At 33.7% G+C, this 25,237-nt stretch overlaps 2 protein-coding genes across 2 annotated transcripts; both read right to left on the bottom strand.

Moving 5' to 3' along the window:
* Positions 1–811: 811 nt before the first annotated feature.
* LOC137726188 (beta-glucosidase 12-like) lies at positions 812–4,274 on the bottom strand. Its single transcript, XM_068465070.1, has 13 exons — positions 4,080–4,274; positions 3,832–3,901; positions 3,516–3,574; positions 3,291–3,366; positions 3,042–3,119; positions 2,861–2,948; positions 2,524–2,779; positions 2,219–2,334; positions 1,862–2,079; positions 1,694–1,725; positions 1,498–1,600; positions 1,242–1,350; positions 812–1,125 (listed from the first exon to the last, which is right to left on the bottom strand). The coding sequence occupies exons 1-13, from the start codon at positions 4,248–4,250 to the stop codon at positions 954–956; spliced, it is 1,548 nt and encodes a 515-aa protein (XP_068321171.1). The 5' UTR covers positions 4,251–4,274; the 3' UTR covers positions 812–953.
* Positions 4,275–15,368: 11,094 nt separating this feature from the next.
* On the bottom strand, positions 15,369–18,421 carry LOC137726203 (cyanogenic beta-glucosidase-like). Its single transcript, XM_068465090.1, has 12 exons — positions 18,227–18,421; positions 17,977–18,046; positions 17,659–17,717; positions 17,434–17,509; positions 17,185–17,262; positions 17,004–17,091; positions 16,667–16,922; positions 16,350–16,465; positions 15,993–16,210; positions 15,825–15,856; positions 15,629–15,731; positions 15,369–15,481 (listed from the first exon to the last, which is right to left on the bottom strand). The coding sequence occupies exons 1-12, from the start codon at positions 18,395–18,397 to the stop codon at positions 15,369–15,371; spliced, it is 1,380 nt and encodes a 459-aa protein (XP_068321191.1). The 5' UTR covers positions 18,398–18,421.
* Positions 18,422–25,237: the final 6,816 nt, after the last annotated feature.

Below are 25,237 nucleotides of genomic sequence, written 5' to 3'. Positions count from 1 at the left end.
CTCGACACATTACGTCGTTCCAAAGTCTCATTGATTTTGTGCATCAACGTTTGTAAATAGTTTCTTACAAGCAATTAAGCCCGCGCAATGCCGTGAATTTTAAAACTGTGTAAAACAGGCGGAATATATTAAAATCTATTAGCATCCTTATGTTCAACAAAGAATAAAAAATAGATGTTTGTAATATATAGCAAAAGTTTTAAAACTATTTAATTCTTCTAAGTAAATTTGACAAATACGTACAATCCAACCTTCAACCAGTTCAAGCGTATACTTTTTCTTTTCTTCTATCAAATTTGTCATGTCACCCAAGGTCATATGCAAAGCCACCTAAGTGAAAACATTTGTGTTAAGTTGTGCAAAAAGTTGAGCACGCTTTAATTGAAAAAATAATCACTAATACAATTAGGGAAGAAGGGGACGAAGATAATCCTGAGGAGCTAGAAATATTTTGACTTCAACAAGAAGATATTAACAAGGTTTTACATACGTACCCAAAAGCGCCAAGGTGTGGTATCAAATCCAAAAAAAAAAAAAAAAAAAAAAAAAAAAGGAAAAAAAAAGAAAACCATGCCAAAACCTTTTCTTATTTTTTTATTTTTTTTGTGGCCTTGTTTATTATTGTACTTATTAACAATTACTACTATGTCGAGGCGAGTTTCTTTACAATAGGACCAAGAAAAATAATAACTTATTACAATGTGCTATTTATTCCTCAACCCAAACTAGGACCAAAATTGTTTACGGCTATAAATAAGTTATTCCTTTGTATAGAGAGGTCTTACTGTAGCATTCACAGCTTTTTTAGCTTTTTATTGAATTATTGAATCTCAAAGAATACTTACATTATTGAAAGGAAATACAAATGCGGAAGGAATTGAAATACAAATACATAAAAAGGACAATTATCCACTTAAATGTTTATAATCAACAATAAATTTCTTTTAATTCCTTCAACTCTTCTTAAGCAAATTTTTGAACCAATGTGCTGAGAGTTTTGGGTGTCTTTTTAGCCCGTCATTATAATCCACGTAGTTTAAACCAAATCGGACGGTGTATCCAGAATCCCATTCAAAGTCATCCAACAATGTCCATGGAAAGTATCCCTTCACTTTCGCACCATTTCTGCACACAAATACACAAATGTTCAAATGGATTAGGTCAATATAATGATTAAATAACAATAACTTAAGAAGGCTAGGCAGTATATAGCCTTAATTAATTTGTTAATAACTACTTACTTGATCGCCGCTTGAAGGTAACACAGGTGACGGTAGTGGTAGTCAATTCTATTGGTATCATGAAGAGCCTCGTCAAGTGATAGTTTTGGATTATTCAACTCTGATACACCTACGAACATATTATTGCACAAAAAATTAAATTTAGTTTTTTCCTCTAAAAAAAAAAAAAAAAAAAAAAGGGTAGTTTCATTTTACACCATTATAAATATGTGAAACTTTTGCATTTAATCAACGCCTAAAAGTATGTATGACATACCATTCTCAGTAATATAAATGAGTGGATCATTATATTTTTCCTTTGTGTAGAGCACAAGATCGTGAATTCCTTTTGGATATACATATAACCAATCTGAAGCAGTCTGCAACACCATTTCAAGATAATACGTTAATGTTGGGGTAAAAAACTAATCCTCCAAATGCAAATAGCTCAAAATGATAAATTTGATGTATACCTGTGGACCAATAAGTACTCCATTAAGCTCAGCTGCCACAATATTTACAAACATTAGAATACAATTGGTGTAAATATTAGAATATAATTAATGTAATTAAGAAGTCAAACTAGGTCAAGAAGAACAAAGAACTTAAGCTATTGAAAGTAAGTTTCCTTTCGCACTCACTTGTAAGATCAGCTTGAGGGTCTGTTACGAAGCTTGCCTGTAGTGAATTGTTCTTCGGTGTACTAGTTGCGTATCTAGCAGTATAATAATTTATTCCAAGAAAATCAAACGATCCGTTTAGCAACTTGGATTGTTCTTTTGTGAATTTTGGCAATCTTTTTCCAACAATTGATCGCATGGTGTGTGGATAGTCACCACTTGTTAACGGGTCCAAAAACCTACAAAACATGAAAATTCCAAATATTAGCCTAATTATAGCATTATATATAAATAGTAATGCTAGCTAGGTTGCATCAATGTTACAAGTCATAAGTAAACGTGTAATTGAGTTTATATATAATTTATTAAGACACTTGCCATCCAAACATAAAATCCAAAGATCGTAAGGCAGCATCTTTATCTTGCTTTGACTCCGAAGCAGGCTCAAACCAGTATGTCACCAATGTTATTCCTATCAAGCCTTTCTGAGATGCCTGCCCAAAAATATGAATTTTGGTTGAATAAATAGGAGTTATAGAAAAAGATACAACCTTTAGATTATCTTACTACTGAGAGTATTCCCTCTTGTATTACAACTCAATAATAATGATTCTTATAGAATTCTCAATTAGGAGCCAATATGCTGACCCAAAAAAAAAAAAAAAAAGAAACTGTTATTGAACCTGATATCTATTCTTGTACAATTCTACAGCTGCTCCATGAGCAAGAAGAATGTGGTGTGTCACCAAGTATGGTTCAATGGCTGAATCTCCACCGGTGCAGTTTAGATTTTGCCAAGAAGAGCAGCGTCCCGGTGCTAGAGTCCCAACAGCATAACCCATGCTACTAAAAGTATATGGCTCATTTACCGTGAACCAGTGCTTGACTCGATCACCAAATTCCTTATAACAAAGTTCTGCATAGTCTTTAAAATGATCGCTGTAGATGCAAATTTATGTTACGTATATCAGTATGTATTTTATCAAATTATCAATGAGAAAATAAATTTTGTTCACTTACACAATACGAGGGCTTAAGAAACCACCATATTCATCTTCTAAAGCTTGGGGAACATCCCAATGAAAGATTGTTACAAACGGCTTTAAACCTGCAGTACATGATCAGTAAAATCAAATTAAAAGTCTAATTGAATGATGTTCTAAAAATTCATGTAATAATTGTTTAAGGTAGGATGATTAACCATTGCGTAGGAGTTCATTGATGAGATTGTTGTAATAATCAATTCCTTTTCTGTTAACGCCACCACTTAATGTTCCATCTAATTTGAAAAAAAAAAACAAGAAAAAAAAAGGGTTAACCAGTAGATAACTCGATCACTTTACTTTAGTTAAAAGTATATAAAGAGAATAATTTTCTTGTAGGAAAAATAATTCTTATGCACAATATTGACATTGGTCCCAACCAAATATGAGGATGTGGAGCAACTTACTTGGTAATAATCTGGACCATGAAATAGATAATCTGTAAGCATCCAACTCCATATCCTTCATAATCCCCACATCTTCCTAAAATGACAAAAGTTTAAAATTAAATATTGAGGATCTCATTATATATTGTCCTTTTTATTTTATTTTTATAAAGGCTCCAATTTAATATGTTAACATGTGCCCTTCAAGTATAAAGGGTCAAGAGACAAAGTTATGAGGTTTTAGACCTTATAGCGGTGATATTGATCTATAGCGACGTCTCCGTTACTGCCATCAGCGATTTTTTCTGTAGTTATTCAAAAACATAATGGTGAAATCCATATCATGTGCAAAGTACTTTATATGCGTGCGCACTGATGAAGTATATACATATATTGTACATATCACATGACCACGTACTATTCGTCTCCCAACAAAGTGCATGGTTATTAGAGAGGTTGGAGTTTACTTGTCCTCACGAAGAAACGAATGAGGTGTTATTTATACTCCTTTTGAAATGAAGTAGCTAAAGTTTTCATATTACCAATTGATTAAATCACAGACCTGGATGTTTGTGGGTGAAGGTATCCCATATGCTTGGGCCTCTTCCATCTTCTTTTACTGCACCTTCATACTGAAATATACACACATGCATATACGTAAGAGTACTACTACACACGCAAGGAAGATGTCAACATTATAATTCATGCATGGATGCTAACTGCATGTATAAAATACACCAAAAATATGGTAAATAATCCCGAAAGAAATATATAAATGTGTGTGTGTGTAAAATACATATATATACAGACCTGGTAAGCTGCGGAACCTGTGCCAAATATAAACCCTGGTTCAAAACTGCTGCGATTGAGAAATTCGCAATGAACAGGTGGATCTGTATGAGTTGCTTTGCTATTTGTCAATGCAAAGCCAATGAGTAGCAGCACACCAAAGAGCAAAGATCGTGAATATTTCATTGCCATAACTTGGGAGTTTTGATATCGATCGAGATAATTAAGTTATCTCCTCCTGGAATATTGCATGGGGTTTATATAGAGAAAGGGAGGAAGGGATATGGTGTCTACGTACTAGCTCATGAGAATAGTAAAGGGTTAAAAATTGTAAACAAAATTGACTTTGAAAGCCCTAGTTTAAAGACCAAGTCATGGTCTGTCGTTTAAAAGAAAGCACGTTTCATGTACCCAAAAGTTGCGTACGTACGTAAAAGAATGGACAATCCTTGCGTTCCGCCTATGAGGAATGCACACACTCTTCAAATTTTATATTGTGATCCTTCAGTTCCTTAATCTTTATTTGAAGATCATCTAAACAAAAATAATTATTTGAATTTGAGATCCTTTAGTCATTTAAATATATGAACCCAATCGATAGTGTTGATACTAAGTAAAAGATTTATAATGAACTATTCATTTTATTGACATATTTGGATAACTACACAGTCTTCAATTTGAACTGTTTTTTGCATATATGATATTCAAATTAAGATTAAAAAATCAATAACTTATACTATATATATGAAAATACATTATTTATAAAAACAAATTATTCCTTGAGTTGAAAAGTAAGATAATGTAGACAACTATACGATCAATCTCATTTTAATTTGCAATGATCAATCCTTGAGTTACCCTTGAGTTTTCCGGCAAAAGAAAATGTTAACTGCATTAGGAAACAAAGAGCCATTTATCTGCATGTTTATATGATGTATGTCCAAATGTTGAAGGCATAACTTTTGAAGTTGAATATGGAAGATTAGCAATAGAGACTTGTTCAAACAGTAGAAAATTACTTGAGCCAACAAAAAAACAGAAATTTATGACCACAATTCTTTAGGTAAGTAGTAAGCGATAAAGATGAAGAATTTAATCTTGATCTTTTTCTTCTTGTTAGAGTTTTAGTATTGAATTGGTAAACCCAGTGGTTTTTTGAAATTGTCTTTCCACTCTAATTAAGAAGGCATCGAAATAGCTAGGTTCTCAAGTTGGCTATTTTGCTCCGAAAGATTGTGAAAGGATTCCATTGGGGTGGTTTTTTCGAAGGTTTGGACACCCTTCAAAGTATAGTAGTTACACATTCTTCTTGCTGGTACAAGAATGAGAATAGTAAAGGGTTAAAATTTGTAAACAAAATTGGCTTTGAAAGTCCTAGTTTAAAGTCCAAGTCATGGTCTGTAATTTAAAAGAAAGCACGTTTCATGTACCCAATAGTTGTCTACGTGCGTAAAAGAATGGATAATCCTTGCGTTCCACCTATGAGGAATGCACACATTCTACAAATTTTATATTGTGATCGTTTAGTTTCTTAATTTTTATTTGAACATCATCTAAACAAAAAGAATTATTTGAATAAAAGATTTATAACGAACTATTCATTTTATTGATACATTTGGATGACTAAACAGTCTTCAATTGGAATAGTTTTTTGTATATATGATATTCAAATTAAGATTAAGAATATAATAACTTATGCTACAAAAATACATTATTTATAAAAAAATTATTCCTTGAGTTGAAAAGTAAGATAATGTACACAACAGTTCGATCGATCTCATCTTAATTTGAAATGATCAATCCTTGAATACTCTTGAGTTTTCCAGCGAAAGAAAATGTTTTCTGGATTCGGAAACAAAGAGTCATTTATCTGCATGTTTATATTATGCCTGTCCAACTGTTGATGGGCAAAACTTTTGAAGTTGAATATGGGCGATTAACTACAGAGACTTATTCAAACAGTAGAAAATTATTTGACCCAACAAAAAAGTAGAAATTTATGACCAGAATTCTTTACGTAAGTACAGAATCGATGAGGATGAAGAATTAATTAATCTTGATCTTTTTCTGCTTGTTAGAGTTTTAATATTGAATCAGTAAACCCAATGGTTTTGTGAAATTGTATTTCCACGCTAATTAAGAAGGCATCGAAATAGCTAGGTTCTCAAATTGGCTATTTCGCTCCTAAAGATTGTGAAAGGATACCATTGGGGTGGCTTCTTCTTGGTAATACAAGAAATTGATTAGTGTTTCAAGAGACTTGTTTTATTAGCTTACATCTATTTATTTTGATTTAATATTTTTCATTTATATATATTTTTACAATTCAAAAACACAAAAGTTTGACACCTCTCTAATTTTTCTAATTTTTTTCTTTATTTGAATTTTTGGGACTTATATTGAATTTTTGTGTGTCTCACAACCTGATGGAATTGGGAGGGAGGGTCATTTCATTTTTGGATATAGAACAAATAGGTTCAGGATATGAGAGAATTAAGGATACCCACCAGAAAGACTAATCCAAACCATAATGATGAGCCGGAAAATAGAACATTTTTGTTACCCGACCAACCCTCAGGAGAAGCAAATGCAGCATGTACACTAATCAGTATGATTAAAGAAGTAGCAATTAATGCAAAAACAGCCAATAGGGAAGCAATATTCATGTTCGTAATCCTCCAATCTACCAACAAAAGAATTATACCAATTGATCCCTTTATCAACCAAATAATTGTACACCTTATATACTGCTTTTGGGCAACCCTCTCAACAACTAAGAGATCCATTCGAGGAACAAAGGGACTAGTTGAAGTATGGATCCTCCCAATATTGGGAGGATTCGTACTTCAATTGAGATGATAACAAATCATTTCACCTTTTTAGTTGTAACATTAGGCAGTTCTCGAAAAAAGATAGCGAAAAATATTATTCCTAGAGTTGAGACTAAAAGGAATGTATAAACCAATGCTTCCATAGATTCGATCGTGGTTTACAATTATAGCTTCCATACCTGTTTGTTTGGGATCGTCTCCCGGATAAATAAAGAACAAGAGTCAAAGAAAAGGCAGTGATTCAAATCAAGATTTATTTGGTACCCCATCTAAAAATCACAAAAAGAAAATAAAAATGAAAAGTAACAAGTAACAATGCATATTGTATCAGACTACTTGTCTTCTTGTAGTTGGATCTCCAAGTTTTTGGAATGCGCCAAATTGTAGTTGAGCATCTAAATCTGGATCAATACCAGCAAAAACATCTCGAAACAAGGTTCTAGCTCCATGCCAAATGGATTTATTTTTTGTCCCATAATCCCCCACTACTATATATATCGTGAAACATGTCATCTGTTTGTATTTTTTTTTTTTTTTTAAGTCATTCGTTTTTTTTTTTTTTTTAGGCATAACATAATATAGCATATTTGTATTTTTTTTTTTATAATATAAGATATTCTTCCTTTAAGCATCCTCAGCTCTAATTTATAGATTTCCTTTTATCTATTTCTTCCACTTCATCGAAAGATATATCTTTCAATACAATAGTTATATGACAAGTGGATCTTATCTTTGTCTAGTGTACTACCACCAGATATTATGGAGGAATCCACGGAAGATGTTTGTTTACAATCTAAAACTGTTGGACCAAATGATGAGGAGAAGAATGAGACTATTCCATACAGAAGAAAATATGATAAGAAGGGAAAAAAGAGAGTAGCTAACTAGGGCGAATTGAGAAGAAATAAGTCTGATAATAAAGGAAAAAAGTTTGGTCGAGATGACATGTCATATATGACAACTACAAATACATAAAAACAAATATAGATGTGTACTTGATGTCATAAATGCTAATTATATTATATATTTACCCGCTTAACTTTTTGTTTGCAGGAATCAATAACAAATTTTAATGTCTTTTAACAAGACGAATGAGGCAAACAATATGAAAATTGAGCAAGACTTTCTTTTTGTGGATTTTTCGCAAATGGAAAATTGGAGGTGCGGAGAATGCACATGATATTTTGGCGTTGTGCAACACGAGGAAAAAATTGGAAGGATTTTTTTGTTTTGTTTTTGTGGCAAATTTTGTGCACTCTAGAATTTTGAAGTGGAGGTTGCACCATTTTCTTTTTGAATTGTACTATCTTAAGTTAAAATAACTTGTAGTTGTGTTCATATATTATTAGAAAAATGGAGACAATGCTCTTATTGATTATTAATTCATCTTCTTTATGTTATACTACAAAATGATGTACACACATAGCATAAGAATAAAACCTAACAATCTGTTTGGATGAAAATAATTTATATTACTAAAGAATTTTAAAATGATGGAAATTGAAATGACAAAATTTTATTATCTAGAAATTGTGAATTTGCTTGTTTGATTAACCTAAAAGAACATTTATGCTGACAATACTATCCTTTTCTCCTATGCTTCGTTCAATTTCCACCTTTCCCTATTTCTCTCGCGCTCTCTCCTCTCCCTCTCATCTGGTTCGGGCACAGACCCATCTATCCTCTTCATCTCCTCTAGTTCAAGCACTCTTCACCACCAACAACATGTGAGTTTTCTTTCGTTTCAATTTCTAATTTGCTTATTTTGACAATTTATTGTTGGAATATTGAAATATTGAACTGATTCGACTATAAGTCATTTTCTTCATTTTTCTGCAATTGATTTTTGTTCCAAAATGATTGAAATTTGCTGATTAATTTGGTTAAATTCTATTTTTAATTAATTTCTGGGACTTGAGGTGGATTAATTTCTTTGGTTAATTTGGTTAGAATCGTTTTTTCCCGTATAATTAGTTGATTAGTTGTAATTTAGTTCGGTGATTAGTTTTTGGATGATACTGGAAGATTTGATTGCTGTTAAATTAAATTTACACAGACATGGATACTCTGTTTCACGTGGTATCAGCCAAAACATGTCTGCAACGTAAATTTACACCGGCATGTGGATAGTGAGCTTTTCAAAAGTAGTTTTTTTATTTGGACCAAAAGATAAAAGAATAGTATGAGTCGCATGAAATGGAAGATTGCAGAATCATAGTAAGCATATGATTTTGAGCAGGCAATGAACATTTCAGAGCCTTATCTCTAGCTCATAATTACAATTATGCTATGTAAGTCTTGAAGATGTTGTGGTTTTTTTTTGCTTTATTGCGTGACTTTTTGTGGTCTCCATTGCAGATCTATATACATCATATAGCTTCTGATGTTGTTGTGGTCTCCACTGAACTTTGTGTCTTGTTTTGCTCTATCATTAAAATTCAAAGTTTTCAAACCCGTTTCATTAGTTTTCCTTGAATATTATATATATAAGGATGGCAAAAAAGGTGGGAACTTCAGCAAGAGCTCCACATGGTACCTGCAATGATCATAATATATCCGTATTCAGTGAGTTGTGCATCAAGGATGTTGAGGTCGGACGTCGTCTTGGCCCTCACTTTAACAAAGAAAGATCGGCAAATTTGATAGAAAACTTGAGAAAAGAAACAGGAAATTCTTATAGTAAAGCGCAATTGAAAAATAAGTGAGATAGACTAAAAAAGGATTGGTAGTTGTGCAAAAAACTAATTGGGAAAGAAACTGGCCTAGAGTGGAATCCAAGCAAGGGAACGGTGGATGCCTTTGATGAACGGTGGAATAATAAGATTCAAGTATGTTCACTTTGTATCAGTTATGATGTTATTCTAGTTATAGTAATCATAAACTACATAATAACAACATTCTTTTTTATTTGTAGATAAATCCTGAATATGGAAGATTGCAGAAAGGCATCACTCCTGAGTTCGAGGAAAAGTTGGATAGGATGCTCTCAAACAGCGTTGCTACTGGTGCAAATGCTTGGGCACCTTCATTTGGTGCACTACTACCAAATAGTAGGGATGACTCAACAGGAAATGTTCATATACAAAATGAATCTATTGGATCAGATGATGAGGAGAGTACACTACCGAATCTATGAGAAAATGTGCTAAGAAAGGAAAAAGAAAAGAGCTGACCAAGGTGAATTGAGAACAAGTAAGTTTGATAGGAAAAGGAAAAAGGTTGGCGGTGCTGCAAAATTGTATGGTCAAATTGACCGCCTTATTGGTGCAGTAGAGGGTAAGAGCACTATGAGGCAATTGGTCATAGGCACTAGTATTCCTGAAGTTGTGCAGATTGTTGAACCGTTACCAGTTGTGAGCGTACTAGCCCGTTGTGGCTGTTTGCAACTCGTTCGTTTTTTAATCAAGAGAAGAGAGAGATGTTCTCTATCATGAAAGATCCTAGTGTGCAACTTACTTGGCTGAATTATGAGTTCATCAACCAATGAGGGAGTTGTAGTTTTACAAAACATTCTGGATTTGTACACTCTTAGTCAGATTTTAGGATTATGTCTTATAATTTGTTTGACACCTTCCTTGAATCTTATTTTGAATTATGAGTTAATTTTTAGATACTTTGTTTTCAATATTGGTACAACTGTTAATTGGCAAGGTGCTTGAATTTTGTTAAGGATTATTTGTTAACTTGCAGGTGCGCTTGAATATGGACATTCTAGATAATGATGAGGAAGAGTTTGACATATTAGCATGTGCTTGTACTCGAGCTATTGAAGCATATTATCTAAAATATGTGCATAAAACTCCATGTATGAATTTTTTTCAAACAGGTAACATTTGGTTAATAAAAGTATTGCAAGCTAACTATAGTATGAAAGGTTCAAGGAGAAAGTGATATTAGGAATGTTCTTGCATATGTTAGGACATAGTATAGAAGAAAAAAAAAAAAAAAAAAAAAAAGAATAGCTAAGAGCAATTTTAACACTCTTCGGAGATCGTTAGTAGATATTTTGGTGTTATGTTGGATATTGTATGTTAGATGGCAATAGATATTATCAAACTTATGGATTTGGAATTTAATACCACCTCATGGGGCATAAAGGTAAAAGACATCATCTCTCATATTTTTATAGGAGTGGCCAACCAACGGGGCATAAAGAGGTATTCAACCATAGACATTTTTCTCTTAGAAGCGTAATTGAGCGTACGTTTAGAGTATGAAAAAAAAGGTGGGCAATTTTGAGGGATATGCTTGATTGTGTGTTCAATAAGCAAGTGAATATTGTCATTGCTACAATGGCTCTTCATAACTACAAAATGAGGCATTCTGAACGTGATAGGCATTTTGATGACCCCGAAGACTATAGTGAAGAGAGCGATATTGATGATGATGAAGAGGAAGATCGAAATCACGACCAAGGAGGGATGGAAGCATTAAGAAATAGCATAATGATGAACGCATATTTTACTATTTATTTTCTCCAGATAGCCACATTTTCTTGTGATATTTTGGACTTAGACGAAAGGAATTACATAGTGTTGTGCTTTTACAGTTATATTAATGAGGTGGAGGAAAATATGATGTTATAATTCCTTATTTTTAAATAAACCTAATGGTCTGTTATGATTTAAGTGTCTACGTATTTGGCTGTATAATATACTTGTGGCCTACATTCATTTTCTTTTGATTTATGTGCAGTGCTTGTCACTTGTTGGAATTGGAGAAGCCTTCAGCATGTGTTTATTTCATAGATCACAAGTCTATACAATACTGAACCGACAAGTAAAAGAAAAAAACGAAAAAAAAAACAAAAGAAAGCTGCATATTTCCTCTTGCATTTTTCAGGGTTAGCCTCCATACGAAACCAGAATAAGAGAGATCTTAGTGAAGTCAAATTGGACAGAAATATGGTGAATCACATACACAAAGCAATTTCAAATTCATGGGTCTTTGCCAAAAGCATAAATTTGGGATATTAGGTTGCACAATCTGTTCCATTGCAGAAGAAGTCTGGTCAGCCATGGTGGATATCTATTTGGAGATGAAACTTTGATTGGAATTGTTATGTCTTTACCATTAGAGGCACCGCAATCTCTTAGAGGTCAACTAAACAGACCTTAGTTGCCACTTCGCCCAACAATGCTGAAATTCTCGCCGTACACGATCTATGAAGACAACGCAGCATGCATTGAACAACTCAAGAATATTTCTGGATGGTAGCGGCTGTGGGTGATATTTGAAGCCCCTGCGATCTTTTCCCCATCATTGACTTCCCGACGATGATCTATGAAGACAACGCAGCATGCATCGAATGCTCAAGAAGGGTTACAACAAAGGAGACAACACAAAGCACATTGCATCGAAGTCTTTCTTCTCACATCACCAACAAGAGCATCAGAAGGTTGAAGTCACGCAAATTCGTTCATAAGACCATTTGGTTGACCTCTTCACCAAATCACAACCGAAGGCGACGTTTCAGAAGCTTGTTCAAGGATTGGTATGCGTAAACTTTCTGAGTTGTAACATTGTTAGTTCCCTTTGGAATTATGTCAAACTCAGGGGAGTATCCTGAAGTATACTTGCTTGATCTTAATGTACTATTTTTCCCTACGATTAGAAGCATTTTTCTCACTGGGGTTTTGCTACCTGACAAGGTTTTGACGAGGCTCTCATCTTGGGTTGGTTATATCCCTAATGACGTCCTGTAGACATTTCATTTGACTTTGCATTGCTCACAAATTTTTCTTTAACTATTTTGTCCTTACTCGGATTTTTACCATAGGCTTAGGATTTTTTTTTAGACTTATTTCCTTATGCAAGTTCCTACCATATTGAGACTACCGTGTTCCTAGAATCAGTGACGACGAGTCGACTTCCTCAACAACACATGATGCCGAATCTACTTGAGGATTTACACACTCGAGGTGGAGTGTTATAAACTTGTTATTTAAGTGTGATTGTGTAAATCTTAAATTAGATTTTATTCTAGTTATTCTTTCCTATTGGGACTTATATTCCTTGGAGGAGAATGATTTCTTTCCAACCTTCTTATTATATATAAAGGCACTGCGTAGGGGTAATAACACATTTAGGAGGTCAATCAATTTGTATAGCTTCCAGAAGGCTTCAAGCAACACATAGGCTTCAACTCTTCAGTGGCTTAATTTGCACCATGCAGTATGAAGCATTATTAACATCTCCTTCAACTAGACAAGGAGGTCAAACATTGTAGCTTCAATAAATTAGTTGGGTTGCCATGGATATGGTTTGAAGGAAACTCATTTATAGGCTTTCTAAAAACCTCAGGCATTTTCTACTCCAACATTTACAAGAACTTCGAAGTCGCAAACTTCAATAACCTATATAGCCACCATGACAACATGCAAGTATTATATCTTAACATTACTTGCCAACAATGGTAAATGGAAACTTCTATCTTTCAACCTAAGTGTCCACAAAAAAAAGCTTCAACCACTGAAGCTATGTGCTTAAGGGAAAAAGCTTCAACCACTCAAGCTAAGTGTCCAAAGGAGGAAAGTTTCAACCACTCAAGGTATGTATCCAAAGGAAAAAGCTTCAGCCACTCAAGCTATGCACCCAAAGGAAAAAGCTTCAACCACTCAAACAACGTGGCCAAAGGAAAAAACTTTAGCCAAGCTATGCGCCCAGAAGAAAAATCTTTAGCCACTAAAGCTATGTGTCTAAAGGAAAAAGTTTCAGCCACTCAAGCTATGTGCCCAAAGGAAAAAACATCAACCCTTCAAGCCATTTGTCCAAAGGAAAAAGCTTCAACCACTCAAGTTATATACGCAAATGAAAAAACTTCAATAAGATTTTCTTTTCTCAACAAAAAAAGAAAGAAGGAATTGGGCTTAAGAAAAGAAAATATATGTACTTGGGCTACATCCAAAAAAAGAGGAAAGAATTTTTAAAGTCTATTTTCTTCATTGGCTCGGGAAATATAAAACACCTCCTTCAGTAATCGTCATCCATAGGAGATTTGGTGGACTCCTAATATATGCTAATACACTTTAGTACTCGAAAGTTTCATGAGTACTCACCAATTTGGGTTTTGCAAGTCTCCAACCGAGAAGCTTTCCTCACTCGTGAACTTGGGGGACCACTGTTTGTTCCGTAGTTCACCACCCTCGAAACTACTAAGCACTGGTCAACCTTATACCTTCAAGAACCCACTGAAGACTTCATGTGGAGGCACCCTTGCCGAAGCACATGAGTTTTTCTCCAATCAAGAGACCAATCACAACACGACAAGCATCAACCTAAAAATAAAACTCCTAGAGACCCACATCAATCGTGGATGGGAGCCGAAGACCCTCATCAACTATACAAGGAGACCGCTCTCGAACAATTAATTCCTAATGTCATTATTGTGCATAAACTCGTCATTAGAACTCACTAATGATGATTTGACAAATACGTACAATCCAACCTTCGACCAGTTCAAGCGTATACTTTTTCTTTTCTTCTATCAAATTTGTCATGTCACCCAAGGTCATATGCAAAGCCACCTAAGTGAAAACATTTGTGTTAAGTTGTGCAAAAAGTTGAGCACGCCTTAATTGAAAAAATAATCACTAATACAATTAGGCAAGAAGGGGACGAAGATAATCCTGAGGAGCTAGAAATATTTTGACTTCAACAAGAAGATATTAACAAGGTTTTACATACGTACCCAAAAGCTCCAAGGTGTGGTATCAACTCCAAAAAAAAAAACAAAAAAAAAAAAAAGAAAAAGAAAACCATCGCAAACAATAGTTTGGAAATGTTTTAGTCCATCTAAAACCTTTTTTTATTTTTTTTTATTTTTTTTATTTTTTTTTATTTTTTTTGTGGCCTTCTTTATTATTGTACTTATTAACAATTACTACTATGTCGAGGTGAGTTTCTTTACAATAGGACCAAGAAAAATAATAACTTATTACAATGTGCTATTTATTCCTCAACCCAAACTAGGACCAAAACTGTTTACGGCTATAAATAAGTTATTCCTTTGTATAGAGAGGTCTTACTGTAGCATTCACAACTCTTTTAGCTTTTTATTGAATTATTGAATCTCAAAGAATACTTACATTACTGAAAGGAAATACAAATGGGGAAGGAATTGAAATACAAATGCATAAAAAGGACAATTATCCACTTAAATGTTTATAATCAACAATAAATTTCTTTTAATTCCTTCAATTCTTCTTAAGCAAATTTTTGAACCAATGTGCTGAGAGTTTTGGGTGTCTTTTTAGCCCGTCATTATAATCCACGTAGTTTAAACCAAATCGGACGGTATATCCAGAATCCCATTCAAAGTCATCCAACAATGTCCATGGAAAGTATCCCTTCACTTTCGCACCATTTCTGCACACAAATACACAAATGTTCAAATGGATTAGGTCAATATAATGATTAAATAACAATAACTTAAGAAGGCTAGGCAGTATATAGCCTTAATTAATTTGTTAATAACTCCTTACTTGATCGCCGCTTGAAGGTAACACAGGTGACGGTAGTGGTAGTCAATTCTATTGGTATCATGAAGAGCCTCGTCAAGTGATAGTTCTGGATTATTCAACTCTGATACACCTACGAACATATTATTGCACAAAAAATTAAATTTAGTTTTTTTCCTCTAAAAAAAAGAAAAAAAAAAAAGGGTAGTTTCATTTTACACCATTATAAATAGGTGAAACTTTTGCATTTAATCAATGCTTAAAAGTATGTATGACATACCATTCTCAGTAATATAAATGAGTGGATCATTATATTTTTCCTTTGTGTAGAGCACAAGATCGTGAATTCCTTTTGGATATACATATAACCAATCTGAAGCAGTCTGCAACACCATTTCAAGATAATACGTTAATGTTGGGGTAAAAAACTAATCCTCCAAATGCAAATAGCTCAAAATGATAAATTTGATGTATACCTGTGGACCAATAAGTACTCCATTAAGCTCAGCTGCCACAATATTTACAAACATTAGAATACAATTGGTGTAAATATTAGAATATAATTAATGTAATTAAGAAGTCAAACTAGGTCAAGAAGAACAAAGAACTTAAGCTATTGAAAGTAAGTTTCCTTTCGCACTCACTTGTAAGATCAGCTTGAGGGTCTGTTACGAAGCTTGCCTGTAGTGAATTGTTCTTCGGTGTACTAGTTGCGTATCTAGCAGTATAATAATTTATTCCAAGAAAATCAAACGATCCGTTTAGCAACTTGGATTGTTCTTTTGTGAATTTTGGCAATCTTTTTCCAACAATTGATCGCATGGTGTGTGGATAGTCACCACTTGTTAACGGGTCCAAAAACCTACAAAACATGAAAATTCCAAATATTAGCCTAATTATAGCATTATATATAAATAGTAATGCTAGCTAGGTTGCGTCAATGTTACAAGTCATAAGTAAACGTGTAATTGAGTTTATATATAATTTATTAAGACACTTGCCATCCAAACATAAAATCCAAAGATCGTAAGGCAGCATCTTTATCTTGCTTTGACTCCGAAGCAGGCTCAAACCAGTATGTCACCAATGTTATTCCTATCAAGCCTTTCTGAGATGCCTGCCCAAAAATATGAAATTTGGTTGAATAAATAGGAGTTATAGAAAAAGATACAACCTTTAGATTATCTTACTACTGAGAGTATTCCCTCTTGTATTACAACTCAATAATAATGATTCTTATAGAATTCTCAATTAGGAGCCAATATGCTGACAAAAAAAAAAAAATAAATAAATAAATAAAAAGAAACTGTTATTGAACCTGATATCTATTCTTGTACAATTCTACAGCTGCTCCATGAGCAAGAAGAATGTGGTGTGTCACCAAGTATGGTTCAATGGCTGAATCTCCACCGGTGCAGTTTAGATTTTGCCAAGAAGAGCAGCGTCCCGGTGCTAGAGTCCCAACAGCATAACCCATGCTACTAAAAGTATATGGCTCATTTACCGTGAACCAGTGCTTGACTCGATCACCAAATTCCTTATAACAAAGTTCTGCATAGTCTTTAAAATGATCGCTGTAGATGCAAATTTATGTTACGTATATCAGTATGTATTTTATCAAATTATCAATGAGAAAATAAATTTTGTTCACTTACACAATACGAGGGCTTAAGAAACCACCATATTCATCTTCTAAAGCTTGGGGAACATCCCAATGAAAGATTGTTACAAACGGCTTTAAACCTGCAGTACATGATCAGTAAAATCAAATTAAAAGTCTAATTGAATGATGTTCTAAAAATTCATGTAATAATTGTTTAAGGTAGGATGATTAACCATTGCGTAGGAGTTCATTGATGAGATTGTTGTAATAATCAATTCCTTTTCTGTTAACGCCACCACTTAATGTTCCATCTAATTTGAAAAAAAATAACAAGAAAAAAAAAGGGTTAACCAGTAGATAACTCGATCACATTACTTTAGTTAAAAGTATATAAAGAGAATAATTTTCTTGTAGGAAAAATAATTCTTATGCACAATATTGACATTGGTCCCAACCAAATATGAGGATGTGGAGCAACTTACTTGGTAATAATCTGGACCATGAAATAGATAATCTGTAAGCATCCAACTCCATATCCTTCATAATCCCCACATCTTCCTAAAATGACAAAAGTTTAAAATTAAATATTGAGGATCTCATTATATATTGTCCTTTTTATTTTATTTTTATAAAGGCTCCAATTTAATATGTTAACATGTGCCCTTCAAGTATAAAGGGTCAAGAGACAAAGTTATGAGGTTTTAGACCTTATAGCGGTGATATTGATCTATAGCGACGTCTCCGTTACTGCCATCAGCGATTTTTTCTGTAGTTATTCAAAAACATAATGGTGAAATCCATATCATGTGCAAAGTACTTTATATGCGTGCGCAATGATGAAGTATATACATATATTGTACATATCACATGACCATGTATACTATTCGTCTCCCAACAAAGTGCATGGTTATTAGAGAGGTTGGAGTTTACTTGTCCTCACGAAGAAAAGAATGAGGTGCTATTTATACTCCTTTTGAAATGAAGTAGCTAAAGTTTTCATATTACCAATTGATTAAATCACAGACCTGGATGTTTGTGGGTGAAGGTATCCCATATGCTTGGGCCTCTTCCATCTTCTTTTACTGCACCTTCATACTGAAATATACACACATGCATATACGTAAGAGTACTACTACACACGCAAGGAAGATGTCAACATTATAATTCATGCATGGATGCTAACTGCATGTATAAAATGCACCAAAAATATGGTAAATAATCCCGAAAGAAATATATAAATGTGTGTGTGTGTGTAAAATACATATATATACAGACCTGGTAAGCTGCGGAACCTGTGCCAAATATAAACCCTGGTTCAAAACTGCTGCGATTGAGAAATTCGCAATGAACAGGTGGATCTGTATGAGTTGCTTTGCTATTTGTCAATGCAAAGCCAATGAGTAGCAGCACACCAAAGAGCAAAGATCGTGAATATTTCATTGCCATAACTTGGGAGTTTTGATATCGATCGAGATAATTAAGTTATCTCCTCCTGGAATATTGCATGGGGTTTATATAGAGAAAGGGAGGAAGGGATATGGTGTCTACGTACTAGCTCATGAGAATAGTAAAGGGTTAAAAATTGTAAACAAAATTGACTTTGAAAGCCCTAGTTTAAAGACCAAGTCATGGTCTGTCGTTTAAAAGAAAGCACGTTTCATGTACCCAAAAGTTGCGTACGTACGTAAAAGAATGGACAATCCTTGCGTTCCGCCTATGAGGACTGCACACACTCTTCAAATTTTATATTGTGATCCTTTAGTTCCTTAATCTTTATTTGAAGATCATCTAAACAAAAATAATTATTTGAATTTGAGATCGTTTAGTCATTTAAATATATGAACCCAATCGATAGTGTTGATACTAAGTAAAAGATTTATAATGAACTATTCATTTTATTGACATATTTGGATAACTACACAGTCTTCAATTTGAACAGTTTTTTGCATATATGATATTCAAATTAAGATTAAAAAATCAATAACTTATACTATATATATGAAAATACATTATTTATAAAAACAAATTATTCCTTGAGTTGAAAAGTAAGATAATGTAGACAACTATACGATCAATCTCATTTTAATTTGCAATGATCAATCCTTGAGTTACCCTTGAGTTTTCCGGCAAAAGAAAATGTTAACTGCATTAGGAAACAAAGAGCCATTTATCTGCATGTTTATATGATGTATGTCCAAATGTTGAAGGCATAACTTTTGAAGTTGAATATGGAAGATTAGCAATAGAGACTTGTTCAAACAGTAGAAAATTACTTGAGCCAACAAAAAAACAGAAATTTATGACCACAATTCTTTAGGTAAGTAGTAAGCGATAAAGATGAAGAATTTAATCTTGATCTTTTTCTTCTTGTTAGAGTTTTAGTATTGAATTGGTAAACCCAGTGGCTTTTTGAAATTGTCTTTCCACTCTAATTAAGAAGGCATCGAAATAGCTAGGTTCTCAAGTTGGCTATTTTGCTCCGAAAGATTGTGAAAGGATTCCATTGGGGTGGTTTTTTCGAAGGTTTGGACACCCTTCAAAGTATAGTAGTTACACATTCTTCTTGCTGGTACAAGAATGAGAATAGTAAAGGGTTAAAATTTGTAAACAAAATTGGCTTTGAAAGTCCTAGTTTAAAGTCCAAGTCATGGTCTGTAATTTAAAAGAAAGCACGTTTCATGTACCCAATAGTTGTCTACGTGCGTAAAAGAATGGATAATCCTTGCGTTCCACCTATGAGGAATGCACACATTCTACAAATTTTATATTGTGATCGTTTAGTTTCTTAATTTTTATTTGAACATCATCTAAACAAAAAGAATTATTTGAATAAAAGATTTATAACGAACTATTCATTTTATTGATACATTTGGATGACTAAACAGTCTTCAATTGGAATAGTTTTTTGTATATATGATATTCAAATTAAGATTAAGAATATAATAACTTATGCTACAAAAATACATTATTTATAAAAAAATTATTCCTTGAGTTGAAAAGTAAGATAATGTACACAACAGTTCGATCGATCTCATCTTAATTTGAAATGATCAATCCTTGAATACTCTTGAGTTTTCCAGCGAAAGAAAATGTTTTCTGGATTCGGAAACAAAGAGTCATTTATCTGCATGTTTATATTATGCCTGTCCAACTGTTGATGGGCAAAACTTTTGAAGTTGAATACGGGCGATTAACTACAGAGACTTATTCAAACAGTAGAAAATTATTTGACCCAACAAAAAAGTAGAAATTTATGACCAGAATTCTTTACGTAAGTACAGAATCGATAAGGATGAAGAATTAATTAATCTTGATCTTTTTCTGCTTGTTAGAGTTTTAATATTGAATCAGTAAACCCAATGGTTTTGTGAAATTGTATTTCCACGCTAATTAAGAAGGCATCGAAATAGCTAGGTTCTCAAATTGGCTATTTCGCTCCTAAAGATTGTGAAAGGATACCATTGGGGTGGCTTCTTCTTGGTAATACAAGAAATTGATTAGTGTTTCAAGAGACTTGTTTTATTAGCTTACATCTATTTATTTTGATTTAATATTTTTCATTTATTTATATTTTTACAATTCAAAAACACAAAAGTTTGACCCCTCTCTAATTTTTCTAATTTTTTTCTTTATTTGAATTTTTGGGACTTATATTGAATTTTTGTGCGTCTCACAACCTGATGGAATTGGGAGGGAGGGTCATTTCATTTTTGGATATAAAACAAATAGGTTCAGGATATGAGAGAATTAAGGATACCCACCAGAAAGACTAATCCAAACCATAATGATGTGCCAGAAAATAGAACATTTTTGTTACCCGACCAACCCTCAGGAGAAGCAAATGCAACATGTACACTAATCAGTATGATTGAAGAAGTAGCAATTAATGCAAAAACAGCCAATAGGGAAGCAATATATCATGTTCGTAATCCTCCAATCTACCAACAAAAGAATTATACCAATTGATCCCTTTATCAACCAAAAAATTGTACACCTTATATACTGCTTTTGGGCAACCCTCTCAACAACTAAGAGATCCATTCGAGGAACAAAGGGACTAGTTGAAGTATGGATCCTCCCAATATTGGGAGTATTCGTACTTCAATTGAGATGATAACAAATCATTTCACCTTTTTAGTTGTAACATTAGGCAGTTCTCGAAAAAAGATAGCGAAAAATATTATTCCTAGAGTTGAGACTAAAAGGAATGTATAAACCAATGCTTCCATAGATTCGATCGTGGTTTACAATTATAGCTTCCATACCTATTTGTTTGGGATCGTCTCCCGGATAAATAAAGAACAAGAGTCAAAGAAAAGGCAGTGATTCAAATCAAGATTTATCTGGTACCCCATATAAATATGAAAATAACATCTATTTACATGAAACTAAATTTAGGAATTGAAGGTACCAAATTATAAGTTTTTTTTTTCCATGCCAACTTTTTTCCATGCCAAAAAGTTGGAACCATAAATTGTGTTTGGTTAGAAAAAAGAGTTTTCTTTTTTTTTTTTTCCTTCAATTGTGGATCAAAAACAATAGAAAGCAAAAGCAGGTTAGACTCTAAAAGAGCACTTTTTTTCATAGAAGAGCGTAAAAATTGTCAATTAATGAAACATTTAGGCTGACAATACTATCCTTTTCTCCTATGCTTCGTTCAATTTCCACCTTTCCCTATTTCTCTTGCGCTCTCTCCTCTCCCTCTCATCTGGTTCGGGCATAGACCCATCTATCCTCTTCATCTCCTCCGGTTCAAGCACTCTTCACCAACAACAGGTGAGTTTTCTTTCGTTTCAATTTCTAATTTGCTTATTTTGACAATTTATTGTTGGAATATTGAAATATTGAACTGATTCAACTATAAGTCATTTTCTTCATTTTTCTGTAATTGATTTTTGTTCCGAAATGATTGAAATTTGCTGATTAATTTGGTTAAATTCTATTTTAATTAATTTCTGGGACTTGAGGTGGATTAATTTCTTTGGTTAATTTGGTTAGAATCGTTTTCTCCCGTATAATTAGTTGATTAGTTGTAATTTAGTTCGGTGATTAGTTTTTGGATGATACTGGAATATTTGATTGCTGTTAAATTAAATTTACACAGACATGGATACTCTCTTTCACGTGGTATCAGCCAAAACATGTTTGCAACATAAATTTACACCAACATGTGGATAGTGAGCTTTTCAAAAGTAGTTTTTTTTATTTGGACCAAAAGATAAAAAAATAGTATGAGTCGCATGAAATGGAAGATTGCAGAATCATAGTAAGCATATGGATTTGAGCAGGCAATGAACATCTCAGAGCCTTATCTCTGGCTCATAATTACAATTACGCTATGTAAGTCTTGATGATGTTGTGGTTTTTTTTTCCTTTATTGCGTGACTTGTTGTGGTCTCCATTCTAGATCTATATACATCATATAGCTTCTGATGTTGTTGTGGTCTCCCTTGAACTTTGTGTCTTGTTTTGCTCTATCAATAAAATTCAAAGTTTTCAAGCCCTTTTCATTAGTTTTCCTTTAATATTATATATATAAGGATGGCAAAAAAGGTGGGAACTTCAGCAAGAGCTCCACATGGTACATGCAATGATCATAATATATCCGTATTCAGTGAGTTGTGCATCAAGGATGTTGAGGTCGGACGTCGTCTTGGCCCTCACTTTAACAAAGAAGGATTGGCAAATTTGATAGAAAACTTTAGGAAAGAAACAGGAAATTCTTATTGTAAAGCGCAATTGAAAAATAAGTGAGATAGACTAAAAAAGGATTGGTAGTTATGCAAAAAACTAATTGGGAAAGAAACTGGCCTAGAGTGGAATCCAAGCAAGGGAACAGTGGATGCCTTTGATGAATGGTGGAATAATAAGATTCAGGTATGTGCACTATGAGGCAATTGGTCATAGGCACTAGTATTCCTGAAGTTGTGCAGGTTGTTGAACCGTTACCGGTTGTGAGCGTACTAGTCCGTTGTGGCTGTTTGCAACTCGTTCGTTTTTTAATCAAGAGAAGAGAGAGATGTTCTCTATCATGAAAGATCCTAGTGTGCAACTTACTTGGCTGAATTATGAGTTCATCAACCAATGAGGGAGTTGTAGTTTTACAAAACATTCTGGATTTGTACACTCTTAGTCAGATTTTAGGATTATGTCTTAGAATTTGTTTGACACCTTCCTTGAATGTTATTTTGAATTATGAGTTAATTTTTAGATACTTTGTTTTCAATATTGGTACAACTGTTAATTGGCAAGGTGCTTGAATTTTGTTAAGGATTATTTGTTAACTTGCAGGTGCGCTTGAATATGGACATTCTAGATAATGATGAGGAAGAGTTTGACATATTAGCATGCGCTTGTACTCGAGCTATTGAAGCATATTATCTAAAATATGTGCATAAAACTCCATGTATGAATTTTTTTCAAACAGGTAACATTTAGTTAATGAAAGTATTGCAAGCTAACTATAGTTTGAAAGGTTCAAGGAGAAAGTGATATTAGGAATGTTCTTGCATATGTTAGGACATAGTATAGAAGAAAAAAAAAAAAAAAAAAAAAGAATAGCTAAGAGCAATTTCAACACTCTTCGGAGATCGTTAGTAGATATTTTGGTGTTATGTTGGATACTGTATGTTAGATGGCAATAGATATTATCAAACTTATGGATTTGGAATTTAATACCACCCCATGGGGCATAAAGGTAAAAGACATCATCTCTCATATTTTTATAGGAGTAGCCAACCAACGGGGCATAAAGAGGTATTCAACCATAGACATTTTTCTCTTAGAAGCGTAATTGAGCGTACGTTTAGAGTATGAAAAAAAGGTGGGCAATTTTGAGGGATATGCTTGATTGTGTGTTCAATAAGCAACTGAATATTGTCATTGCTACAATGGCTCTTCATAACTACAAAAGGAGGCATTCTGAACGTGATAGGCAATTTGATGACCCCGAAGACTATAGTGAAGAGAGCGATATTGATGATGATGAAGAGGAAGATCGAAATCACGACCAAGGAGGGATGGAAGCATTAAGAAATAGCATAATGATGAACGCATATTTTACTATTTATTTTCTCGCGATAGCGACATTTTCTTGTGATATTTTGGACTTAGACGAAAGGAATTACATAGTGTTGCGCTTTTACAGTTATATTAATGAGGTGGAGGAAAATATGATGTTATAATTCCTTATTTTTAAATAAATCTAATGGGCTGTTATGATTTAAGTGTCTACCTATTTGGCTGTATAATATACTTGTGGCCTACATTCTTTTTCTTTTGATTTATGTGCAGTGCATGTCACTTGTTGGAATTGGAGAAGCCTTCAGCAGATGTTTATTTCATAGATCACAAGTCAATGCAATACTGAACTGACAAGTAAAAGAAAAAAAACAAAAAAAAAAAAACAAAAGAAATCTGCATATTTCCTCTCGCATTTTTCAGGGTTAGCCTCCATACAAAACCAGAATAAGAGAGACCTTAGTGAAGTTAAATTGGACAGAAATATGGTGAATCACATACACAAAGCACTTTCAAATTCATGGGTCTTTACCAAAAGCATAAATTTGGGATATTAGGTTGCACAATCTGTTCAATTGCAGAAGAAGTCTGGTCAACCATGGTGGATATCTATTTGGAGATGAAACTTCGATTGGAATTGTTATGTCTTTACCATTAGAGGCACCACAATCTCTTAGAGGTTAACTAAACAGACCTTAGTTGCCACTTCGCCCAACAATGCTGAAATTCTCGCCGTACACGATCTATGAAGACAACGCAGCATGCATTGAACAACTCAAGAATATTTCTGGATGGTAACGGCTGTGGGTGATATTTGAAGCTCCTGCGATCTTTTCCCTGTCGTTGACTTCCCGACGATGATCTATGAAGACAACACAGCATGCATCGAATGCTCAAGAAGGGTTACAACAAAGGAGACAACACCAAGCACATTGCATTGAAGTCTTTCTTCTCAAATCAACAACAAGAGCATCAGAAGGTTGAAGTCACGCAAATTCGTTTACAAGACCATCTGGTTGACCTCTTCACCAAATCACTACCGAAGGCGACGTTTCAGAAGCTTGTTCAAAGATTGGTATACGTAAACTTTCTGAGTTGTAACATTGTTAGTTCCCTTCAGAATTATGTCAAACTCAGGGGAGTATCCTGAAGTATACTTGCTTGATTTTAATGTACTATTTTTCCCTACGATTAGAAGCATTTTTCCCAATGGGGTTTTGCTACCTGACGAGGCTCTCATCTTGGGTTGGTTATATCCCTAATGAC

This window comes from Pyrus communis, chromosome 2, assembly GCF_963583255.1.
Source record: "Pyrus communis chromosome 2, drPyrComm1.1, whole genome shotgun sequence".
NCBI lineage: Eukaryota > Viridiplantae > Streptophyta > Magnoliopsida > Rosales > Rosaceae > Pyrus > Pyrus communis.
This window is presented reverse-complemented; position numbering and strand designations above follow the sequence as displayed.

Excerpts from the sequence above, each read along its gene's own strand:
- LOC137726203 (XM_068465090.1), bottom strand. The coding sequence starts at position 18,397 with ATGGCAATGAAATATTCACGATCTTTGCTCTTTGGTGTGCTGCTACTC. Across the intron at positions 17,718-17,976 it reads CTTCACCCACAAACATCCAG|AAAAAATCGCTGATGGCAGT; the intron begins GTCTGTGATTTA and ends GAATAACTACAG. Across the intron at positions 17,092-17,184 it reads CAATGAACTCCTACGCAATG|GTTTAAAGCCGTTTGTAACA; the intron begins GTTAATCATCCT and ends CATGTACTGCAG.
- LOC137726188 (XM_068465070.1), bottom strand. The coding sequence starts at position 4,250 with ATGGCAATGAAATATTCACGATCTTTGCTCTTTGGTGTGCTGCTACTC. Across the intron at positions 2,335-2,523 it reads TGTACAAGAATAGATATCAG|GCATCTCAGAAAGGCTTGAT; the intron begins GTTCAATAACAG and ends ATTTTTGGGCAG. Across the intron at positions 1,351-1,497 it reads CATTTATATTACTGAGAATG|GTGTATCAGAGTTGAATAAT; the intron begins GTATGTCATACA and ends ATATGTTCGTAG.